An 11,915-nucleotide genomic window follows, 5' to 3' on the forward strand; every position below is an offset into this window, starting at 1 on the left:
TGGGAAAACTGAAGCCAATGGCTTTTGTTCCCATCACAAATTCTGCTCCCTCATCACCAACACCATTCCTCTTCTTGGCAACTGCATGTGGCTGAACCAGATTGCTCACACCCTGCTGTCATTTTGACACCTAGATGACCTTCCTAACACATATGCATGCCATCACTAAGACAGCTTATTTCTATCTCTGTAACATTGCCCTGCTCTGCTCATTTGCTACTGAAACCCTCATCCATGCCTTTGTTATGCCTAGACTTAACTATTTTAATGCACTCCTGGCTGGTCTCCCATATTCTACCCTCCATAAACCTGAGGTCGTCCCAAACTTTATTACCGATGTTCTAACTTACACGAAAATCTGATCACCCATCACCCCTGTGCTCGCTGAACTCACTGGCTGCTGGCCAAGCAATTTTCAAACTCAATTTTAAGATTCTCATCCTGGTTTTCCAAATACTCCATGGTCTTTCCCCTCCCTATCTCTGTAATCTCCTGCCCCACAACCCTCCGAGATACACTCATCTAATCCTGGCCTCTTGAATATCCCTGATTTTAATTGCTCCAAAAAACACTGTGCATTCAGTGGTCTTGGCCCTAAGCTTTGGAACTCCCTCCCTTAATTTTCCCTTCTCTCCATCTCTGTCCTCTTTTAAGAAACTCCTTAATATCCACCTCTTTGAACAACTTCTGGTTATTTACCCTAATGTCTCTTTAGTAGATTTGTGTCGTATTTTGTTTCATAGTGGCCCTGTGCAGGGACTTGGGACTTTTTTAGGTTATTTTGAACCTATTTTGAAAGTGCTATATAAAAACAAGTTGTTGTGGTTGCTACCTGCTGGAGCCTGGAACAGACCAGTGGTACAAAGATTAAGGGCTGTGGTGACATCCTGTGTTAGATTTCTAGTTGTGGCTGTGCAGCAGGTGACATAGCTCAGTGACAGCCGCCTGGATGAAGTGAATGCATTTCTCACATTGTTCCTTGATGAAATTGAGGTATGAAAATTGCTTCATGAAGACCTGCTATGGGAATGGCCTCCTGTGTAGGACCTTCTCCTAGAATCTGCCCCCTTATTTCTGTCTCCCAGGCAAAAGGCAGCATAGTGGTATGCATCCTCTTCTTTCTGAGAGACATCATGGCTTCAGGCTTTGTTTTTGCTTGCTAGACTGATAGACTCCGCAATGACCTGAATTAAATGCAGTTTGATTTATCATATGAATATCAAACTTGACTAACTGAGTTCCTTTATATTTGGAAACCCCCCATCACCAACACACAAGAACAAATCAATCCTCCTCTATTTTCAGTATTACACCAAATATATGCACAGAGAAACATTTTGCCTCCAATGAAAACACAGATTTGAGCATCTGGGTACCTTTGTCTTTTAATGGTTGGTAATTGCAATCTTGTAGGATATGCAGGCTAGGAGTAGAAGACTGCAAGCTAAATTTATTTGAATATTAACTCAAATTATGCAGATTGAGTTTTTGTAAATCTTTTTTGTCCGTTAACTGACCTAAGACATAACCAGTCATACAACTTCTTGCTCATCACATTTAAAAACCCAATAACCTTTATTATTGTGATAGTTCATATCTTTCAGGTAGTTTATAAATGTAGGAAATTTTTCAAAATTCTGACTTTACCTTTGACATCCAAATACATTTTTTCCTCTTGTTTTCCATTTGGAAAGGTATGAAATATGCAGGAATACCAGCCTTTGTCTGATTTGAGAGCTTCTTTGATTGTGATTGTGGAATGTTGATTTTTGACTTCCATTGTTATTCGCTGATCGTAATGATGTGTATTGTTTGGACGGTACACAGCAAGTTTTGTTCTGTTTCTGGATTTATTCCATTCAACTAATACCAACTGGACACCTTCATCAGAAAAGCCACATTGTAAGGTAACTGAATTGCCCTCTGCAACGGTTACATTCCCTTTAGTTATAAGCTTTGGTTGGACACCTAGGTAGAAAAGAAAGAGAATTAAGATATTATCGATTCACTTTGTAATGGCTTTTATCATAATAACCCCAGATACAATTACAGTAAATACTGATGTAACAGAAAGAATTGAAGGGTGTCATACAGTGTTTCATAGCCAGAGACGTTCACTTGGAAAATAATCACTGCTGTCTGGTAGGGCTGTGAATTTCCTCAGAGTTGCTTCTGCTCTGTTATAGCAATGTTGCTGAAAACTTGTATATTTGCCTAAATGGGGTTTCCTTACACTTCTGGTAAAGTCGAGAGGCGAGACAGTAAAAACTAATGCTAGAGAGACCTCCAGTTATATGTGTGCAAATTATTGAATGTGGCAGGCCAGGATGAGAAAATGGTTACGGAGTCCTGGGCTTTATAAATAGGTGCATAGAGAATAACAGCAAAGAACTTATGATGAACCTTCTTAAAATATTGGTTTGGCCCAAACTGGAGTAACTGTCCAATTCCAGAAGGCTTTAGAGAGGATGCAGAACAAAATTATAAGAAAGTTCCGGTGACGAGAGACTTCAGTTATGTGGATAGATTGGAGAAGCTGGAGTCATCCTCCTAGAGAAGGATGATGGAATATTTGATAGAGGTGTTTAAAATCATGAGGGATCAAGTCAGGATTGATAGAGTGGAACTGTTTCCAATGGTGGAAGGATTAGTAATTTAAAGTGATTGGCAAAAGCACTCAAGAATTCTTTTTATACAGCAAGTGTAATCTGGATCTGGAATCCACTGTCTGAGAGTGTGTTGGAGGGATACTCAATTGTGTCTTTCAAAAGAGAATTGTACTTGAAGGGGACAAAAATGTAGGGTTATGGGGAAAGGATTGGGGAGCGGGACTAGCTAAACTGCTCTTCCAGAGAGCCGGCATGTACTCGATGGGTCTAAGGCCTCCTTATGTGCAACAATAGTTCTATGATGTTATAAACTATTACAGTGGATTGGGAGCAGCTCCAAAGAAATTTCCGGCCTAGGTAAATTTGCAGCAGCCATTTCCACACTCCATTTCCCACAAAGAGTAATGAGATGAAAATCTGCTTTAGGACACCAGGAGAATTTACTGCCCTTTGAAAAATGACCACTGGAACAGAAAATTTAGCCTGTCAAACCTGTTCTGCAAAGCCAGGTCTCCTGAATAGGAATTGAACCCATTGAAAGCACTGAGTCTGAACCACAACTGAATTTTTTCACATCAACCTGAAGAGACAAATGGGGCTCCAACGAACAACTCCTTCAAGATAGAGCACCATCAACAACCCGCTGAAATTTCAGCCTAGATTATGTCTTCTCAGGTCATGGGACTTGAAGTAATAACAGAAGTTTGAGTTTTTAGCTCAGCGGGCGAGTGCGATTGACCCCTGACCATGATTTCACGCTGGCTGGCCAATTAACAGCCAGCCAGCATGAAACGTGTGCTGAAAAGTTCAGCACTGCGGGGAGGGAGGGCAGGAAGAGGGTGGGCGATGACGCCAACAGGGGCACGGGTGAGCGCTAAGAAAAAGCTCCCTGAAGGCAGACAGCTGCCTCAGGGAGCTGCAGACCCGAAAACCACCAAATAAAGTTTCAAAAAGACGGAAAAAAAAATGTCCAAGCATCAGAATCCAGCACCTGAAATTACAGATGATAAAAATGCTGCTCACGGATTTTTGTTATTTTATTTCATAACATAAACCTCATCCCACCCTTAGATAAGGTTTTGTGAACAATGTAAAGGTGCTTGGCTGATTTGCCCATCCGCCAACCATAAGGTTGGATGGACCACAAGAAATCGGAGTGAATTGCTCCGTTAATGAGCTTACCTGCCCTCTTAATTGTCGGTGGGCATGTTTCTGACTTCTGCACGGTCCTGCTGATCTAAATATCGCGTGAGCACGGGATGACATCAGGATGCTCGCCCGACGTCATCTCACGCGCCTGCCCGATCAGTGGAAAATTCTGCCCAGAGAGGCTGGATGCTGTCACTGAGCCAGCCCTGATACTGATCCAGTAGGTGACTACAGAGAGGATATAGGATTGAAAATTGTGGAATGCAGTATTTATTTCTGGAATGAATGTGACAACATGACTCATCACTTAGAGAGAAAGTCCCAATTTCAATACCCACTGAGTGTTGAATTAGTTGGTCAAAGCTAAGGAACAATAGAGGTTTTCACTGCAATTGGCCTTGACACACGTGATTTGGGAGGAAAAATATCAATACTTCTGATCACTGCCTTGTGATTCCTGCTGCAAACTGCATACATCCAGATGGATATCTGGTGAGGGCATGTGGAGGCTTTGTGACAAACATCTGAGCGTTGAGTTCCTTCTGCGTGCTAATCATCAAGTACAAAGAAAAGTCATTTGAGTATTTCAGCTGTGCCCCAGTTGGTAGCAGGCCAACATTTGAGTCAGAAAGTTATGGGTTCAAGTCCCATTCCAAAGACTTGAACACAAAATTCTAGACTGATATTCTAACAAAGTAATGAGGGAGTGTTGTACTATTGGAGGTGCCATCTTTTGGATAGCTGTTAAAGTGCTCTCAGATGAACATAAAAGATCCCCTGGCACTAATTAAAGAAGGTCAGGGGGGTTACCCCTGGTTTCCTGGTCAATCTTGTTCCCTCAATCAACATCACACAATGAATAAAGATTGTCTGATCATTACATTTGTGTTTGTGGGACTTGCTGTCTGTCTGTCATGATTCCTACGTTACAACAGTGTCGGCACTTCAAAAGTATTTCACTGGCTAAGTACCTTACGATGTTATGAAAGGGTCTATACTTATGCAAGCATTTTTTCTTTTAGATATTGTAGCCTGGTCAGCATCCATGAAACCATATCTGCCAGTGGTCCCCCCGGGTGCCCTCCAGCACTGAACCTGCTAGAATTTGTATGGTCAGTGGGAGAGTACCTCACTAGCAAGGGCAGCAAGCACAAGTGCCACTTTGGGTGTATCTCTGGCACTCGCTCCCCAATGTTGCTTGAAACTTCAGCCATGGGGTGTTATGGGGTGGTGGGGAAAAGTGGGGGTGATGTGGTTTGATCAGGGGGTTAATCTAACTCAAACACCAGCAATATTTTTCTTTCAATCCATTAGTAGTTCAAGCCACTTTGGTAGCCTGGCAGAACTGGTGATGCCCACATATGCCTTATGGAAGCTGGCATGCCTCACCTCACTGGGCATATTGTTAGTCAGTGCATTGTTGTTTCCAGGTCCAGGAGTGGGAGGTCCAAATATAGAGAGCCACTGCTGTACCTCTGCTCCATTATTTGCATTGTAAGGGTCAATCAAAGTTGTGTCCTTTACAAGGCATTAGGAAGTCCTGGAAGGAACAATAAAGCCTTTGGATCCAGTCACTTGCCTGACCACTCTGCTTGAGTTCTGCTGCAGTTAAGGTGGGTGACTGGTGGAATCTTCAAGGCCGATTAGTAAATTCTGAAGGGAAAAAATGTGATTTGCTGCTAACAGAGGCTTGATATAAGTCTCCTGTATGAATGTGATAAACATGATAAATAGATGAGTTTCCACTGCAATATTTTACCTACAGTATTTGTATTTCAGCTTCACAATGCTTTACTGAGAGCACTTAAATAAACTTATCATTTACTATTATAGTTTGGCCCTGTATACGGCATTCACGGAGAGAAGTACAGTGTTTGATTCTATGGTTGTCTTAGTGATAGACAGCATGTGTATAGAAACTGAAAGCCAGCATGTTCTTATTACGTTGTGTCAGCTGTGTGGTACCAATTTGCTTTGTCTGTGATACTGATGCCACAGAAAGCTCACTGCCTGTTGGCAAATGTGAGTTGCTATGGTTACAGATGGCACTTGATGCTGATGAACCCCAGTGTGCCACTATTTGAATTTATTGCAACTCTTATTGGCTTGTGGCAAAGTTGCTCTGATTGTAGATGGAATAAATCTTGAATTCTACTGGTTGTGTCACAGCAATCATTTTGTATTGTAGCTTCATTGCCCTCATGTTTTAAAATTAAAAGCAAAAATTTCAAGAACTCTAAGACTCACTCACTTTTCCAGAACAGCTTTATCCAAGTCAGGGTGACGAGGATTTGGAGCCTATCCTGACAGGCAATGGGCGCTAGGCGGGGTACGCCTAGGACAGGATGCCAGTCCATCACAGGACACACACTTTCACACACACACACACACACACACACACACACACACTCACTCACTCACTCACTCACTCACTCACTCACTCACTGAGGGGCAATTTACCATAGCCAATCCACCTAACCAGCGCATCATTGGACGGTGGAAGGAAATCTATTAAAATAGTATGAACTAATGAATATTTTTAAAAACCTGATGTGTTTTGAATTGGTTAGATTTCTGAATAAAAGTGTTGACTTGGTGTATGTTTTGGCATCTCCTGGATGCAAGTCCATGGCGTCCACCCTGAGATCCAGGTAAGCAACTTCTGGTGCTTGAATTGTGCATTTTTCCTTCTTTAACCATACACCACCTTCCATGAACCCCTTAGCACCTCCTCCAAGTTGACCAACTGTTTGGTCTCGGTGGACCCTGTGATCAGAACATCTTCTAGGTATACTACCACTCAGGGAAGTCCTCGCAAAAGACTCTCTATTGTTCTCTGGAAGATTGCACATGCAAATGATAGTCCAAAGGATAGGCAAGTGTAATGATAAAGATCCTTGTGTGTGTTGATAGTCACGTATTCTCTTGATGTGCTATCCAGTTCTAATTGTTGGTAGGCATGGTTCATATCCTATTTTGTGTAGGATTTGCCTCTAGCCAGCTTTGCATATAAGTCATCTATTCTTGGAATGGGGTACTTATCTAGTTTTGCTGCATAATTTATGGTCAATTTATAACCCACAAATGTGTATAGTTTAGTCAAGTTTAACCACTGGAACTATGGGTGCTGCCCTTTCTGAGATTTGAACAGGTTGGATGATGCCCAGCTTTTCTAACTGGCACAGTTCTGCATCTGCCTTCTCCTTTAATGCATAAGGCACAGGTCAGGCCTTAAAGAAATGTGGTGTTGCCTGAGGATCCACATATATCTTGGTCTGCAGGCCTTTTAACTTCCTTAATTCATCCTGAAATACCATGTTGTATTTCCTTAGCAGTTCAGGAACTCCTCCTGTTTGCAGATGAAATACCTCAGACCAGTTGAACCAGAAGACTAGGTCCTTCTCCTTTCACTATTATCCCAGGCAGCTGGGCTGTCTGTTGCCTGGAAGACACTGGTACTGTGGTGATGCCCTTTACCTGAATAGATTCTCCAGTGTATGTCTTTAATTTAGCGGTTAGTGAGAGGTTCAGTTTTTACAACGGCTACGTTATACAGGGAATAAATGTTGGTGTCGGCAGCTTCAGGTTCTGCTGTATTCTTTAATTCAGTCATGTTGGTTTGCTGCTTTTTGGGCTGTATCGATATTGCTTTTCATTGTCTTACCAAGTGACCTTTCTTATGGCAGCAATGGCATTCTGCCTTCTTAAATTTACAGGTGTCTGGTCTGTGTTACCTCCACATCTATAACAACTTAATTTTGGAGTCACTGCTGAAGTGTTTCTACTGGGACTTTCATGTTTCTAACAACGGACATTGCCTCTTGCTTCGATGTTGTGGGTCTGGTTTTCACGCCGTGCCCAGTGGTAAGTTCCCACTCCACATGAGGAACAGCGCCATATTGTATGTTTACAAAGCCTGCGAGTCTCTCACAGCACTTTCCATGGCAAGAGAGATTCCTAGGGTGCGCTTAAAGGCGATGTTGACCTCGGTGAGTAAACGGTGCTGAATGGCATCGTTCTGAATGACACAAGCTAATTGTGGCAGCATAACATTTAATATGTCCTTGAAGTCGCAGTGTTCTGTCAACTGCTTAACATTCGCTAAATAGGTCGCAATGGACTCTTCCTGAGCCCTAACTCTATAATTAAGTTTAAAATGCTGCATTATTATGGATGGATTCGGCTGGAAGTGCATTCCATGAGGTCTACTAATTCATTACAGGACTTGGAGTTGGGCACACTTCAGACTGTCAGGTTGTGAATGAGATTGTATGTCTTACTGCCACATACCCTCAAAAGGATGGTTTTCCACTTTTCCTTCGTGGTAATTTCATTTGCTATGAAATAAAAACCAAGGCGCTCTACATACTGTATCCAGTCTTCAATAGTCACATTGTAAGGATCGATTCTGCCGAAGGCTGGCATAACTGGTGAGTAGTCTTTTCTTTTTCTTAAGCTTCAACGTACTAATGTTAACACGGCTAGGTGCAGCATCGGAGCTATCACATTCTTATTGCCAAATGTAATGACTTGGCGGACCGGACAGGTTTCAACAAGAAACAGATAAACTTTATTACAAAGAGCTTTGCAGGTGCTACATGCTCAATCAGGACTCTTGTGAGGAAGCCCGACCCCTTGAATTGCCCTCGCTTAGGGGTCATTTGTCAGAGCCTCCTAGAATATCACATTACCCCTAATAGACAGCAGGTGAGGCTATACCTTCAGTTACTACATTCTTATATTTAATGTCCACCCAAAATACTGGAATATTCAGACAAGGCCTCCATTCAATAGTTCATCTGAAAGATATAGACAATACAGCATTCTCTTAGTACTACACTGAAATATTGACTATTACTTGGGCATGAACATGTACAGACCTACATGGATGAATGAAACAAATCTATGCATGCAGAAAACAGCCATACAAATGTGAAAAAGGCATAAATACACCTGTACTATAAACACCTTTGAACTGGCAATGTTTAACAACCAATTAAAATATGGAATTATGGGATAAAACAAACCTAGTATTGTCTTTATTTTTTCTCCTTTGAGATAGGCAAATTAACTCCATAGGTGGTACGTCCCTTAAATGAGGCTTGGTCTCAAATGTGCTTAAGTTGTTTTCTCACAATTTTCAATGAGGTACATTGTGACGAATGCAGGGTTGTAAGTAAACAGCTTATGTCTTAATGGAAGCATACTGTAGAACTACGCACCATACATAAAACAGAGTAGTACGCACCCCAGCATGCATTAAATGGAAATGCTACATGCATACATGAAACAGATATATAAATGTATATGACCATATGAATGCACATGTATGTATTTGCTTATTTGCGCTTAACACTGCATAACATTTGTTTGGTGTATAACCATGATAATTAGGTATATTTTTAAATTAAGGAATATAGCTGATGAGCTCAGAATTGTAATCCAGGATACTAGCAAGATTTAAAAGAGTTGGGGAGAAGACAAAATGTATTATTTAATAGTCAGATAGCTCCAATTTTGAGGTTTAAAGGCTTGTAAACTTGGAAGAAAATTGAGGAAGGTAAGCAGTTCCAAAATCTTGAGATTCTGAGAAAGAATGAATTGTAGTACTGTAGGTGTTTATGATGAGTCTTGGTTTGGAGGGAGGAGGAACTGAAAAAGCTCCACTCAGTTCCTAACTAATTTCAAAGAGCCGTCCTCAAATAGGCATTAGATCCCTCATTGGCATATTCAAAAGAACTAATACCTATTAAATGGCATTCAGGGATACCTGATTATTGCATCAGATGTAATTTTGCTGTCCTTGGAGTGGAGGCAGGACATGAGTCTGCCAAAATTTGAGCATCTGTTTCTTGCTCAAGAAATGGGTGAAGGAAGGTACAATTTAACCCCCGGTTGCTTGGATAGCTTAAATGATGAATGCCATCTTCTAAATATATAGTTAAAAATGTGTAATTTCAAATGTTCCTGAAAATAGAATATAACAACTGAATGTTCATAGTTCATAGAACAACATAGTTCAAACAATTAATTTCAGTATCGTGAAAGGATTTGAAATTCAGAATTCATTACTTTAAGTCATTCCAATATTGATCTGCTTGTTCAAATTACTTTTCCAGGAAATGTTGGATTGAATTCATAACAGAAAGACTGGGACACAAAATGGTGTAATTTACGGCGTAAGTCACAGATCACATTGTGCTACCGGGTAATCAAAATTTACAAAATAAATCAAGCCTTCAAATTCTGAAACAATTTTTCTTAGAGTTTAGGTACTCATGACAAGTAGACGTTGGTCCACTTGGCCCAGATTATGATATTAACATTACCATGGGATACTTACATTTAATCATACCCCTTGCTCCACACACAATAATCCCCATTTAAAGAAACCATATAAACCTGCTTCTCAACACTGTAACACTCATTCTAAGTAGTTTGCAAAGACAGTGTTTTGGAGGTGCCTCATATGTTTACAAAAGCCTTTGCAATGCAAATCATATCTTCTTAGTTTCTGTATAAGAGATGTTCCTGAATTCAAATGTTTTGTTCTGACTAGTTTCACTGAATAATTTTTCACTTTGGACTAAATGACTCCTTTGCCACTTTGAATAATATCCCTCAACAGTAAAAATGACAGACTTACCAGTCACAATCAGCAAGAACACGACAACTGTTTTTATCATGATGTTTCTGAACAATTGTCTCATGATTATTCTGACAGCAAAATGCCTGGTTCTTGAAAAGTAAAACAGTATCAGTAACAGAAAGCTGTGATTAAAAGGAAACCACAGATTCGCATGTGCTGGCTGTTCAAAATGTCATTAACTTTACATTTGTACTGGTACATTCCAGCCTGAAATCAACTGTGTTTATTTTTTCTTTGGTTGAAATGACAAAATCCAGATTACTGTTTATTTTGAATTATAATTCATACTAATTTATCTCATGCAGTATTTCCTGAGTGCTTTTTTTTAAAAAGGCTGTAAATACATGATTTTCCTTAAACACTTCTGCCTTTCTCTCGGGTATAAATTCATCTTGGGGTGGACTAGGGGTAGTGGTATGCTGAATAACCTATTTTAGTATTGTGGATGGAATTTCTAATAGGAAGTGGCATCATGCCACCCAATCCTGCTTTAAGTTTGATATGCTACACTGGATGTGTCGCGGAATCTAAAACATTTCCGTTTTCTCTTGTAGATATTTTCCCACTGTTTAAATATAGGATACAATGTATTATTTTGGTAGTATGATTCAAATGAGATAAAAATGCACTGTATGTTATGAACATATGAGAGTGTTAGCATATCTGGAAGCTAGTGCTATTTCACCTCAAAAAAGCCTTCTTGTCAATAAAATGTGAAACAATGGATTTTGATTTCTGTTGGTGGCAAACTTCTGGCAAAACTGTGTCTGGGTTATTTTTGTTCTTCACAAAGCTGAATGTGTTTGCCAAGAGTGAGATGAGGCAGCTTCTTAAGCCAAGTTTCATTTCATTTTCATTTGTATTTGAAGATAGATCACAGAATCACAATGTGCAGAAGAGGCCCTTCGGCCTATTGAGTCTGCACCGACACGTGAGAAACACCTGACCTACCTACCTAATCCCATTTACCAGCTCTTGGCCCATAGCCTTGAATGTTATGATGTGCCAAGAGCTCATCCAAGTACTTTTTAAAGAATGTGAGGCAATCCGCCTCCACCACCCTCCCAGGCAGTGCATTCCAGACTGTCACCACCCTCTGGGTAAAAAATGTTTTTCCTCACATCCCCCCTAAACCTCCTGCCCTTCACCTTGAACTTATGTCCCCTTGTGACTGACCCTTCAACTAAGGGGAACAGCTGCTCCCTATCCACCCTGTCTATGCCTCTCATAATCTTGTACATCTTGATCAGGTCGCCCCTCAGTCTTCTCTGTTCTAACGAAAACAACCCAAGTCTAGCAAGCCTTTCTTCATAACTTAAATGTTTCATTCCAGGCAACATCCTGCTGAATCTCCTCTGCACCACCTCTGGTGCAATCACATCCTTCCTATAATGTGGTGACCAGAACTGCACACAGTACTCCAGCTGTGGCCTCACCAAGATTCTATACAACTCCAACATGACCTCCCTATTTTTGTAATCTATGGCTCGATTGATAAAGGCAAATGT

The 11,915-nt window shown here is 40.8% G+C and overlaps 1 protein-coding gene across 1 annotated transcript in view; it reads right to left on the reverse strand.

Annotated features, from left to right (window-relative positions):
• LOC121290781 (CD226 antigen-like) overlaps window positions 1-10,521 on the reverse strand; it is a 47,812-nt gene extending 37,291 nt beyond the window's left edge. Inside the window, exons 1-2 of the mRNA XM_041211688.1 lie at window positions 10,405-10,521; window positions 1,648-1,968 (exon numbers count right to left, since the gene is read on the reverse strand). Of these exons, the coding sequence (XP_041067622.1) occupies window positions 1,648-1,968; window positions 10,405-10,468 (385 nt within the window). The 5' untranslated portion in view covers window positions 10,469-10,521. The remainder of the gene's footprint in view (window positions 1-1,647; window positions 1,969-10,404) is intronic.
• Between the last annotated feature and the right edge of the window lie 1,394 nt (window positions 10,522-11,915).

Source organism: Carcharodon carcharias, chromosome 18 (assembly GCF_017639515.1).
Source record: "Carcharodon carcharias isolate sCarCar2 chromosome 18, sCarCar2.pri, whole genome shotgun sequence".
In the NCBI taxonomy this organism is placed as follows: domain Eukaryota; kingdom Metazoa; phylum Chordata; class Chondrichthyes; order Lamniformes; family Lamnidae; genus Carcharodon; species Carcharodon carcharias.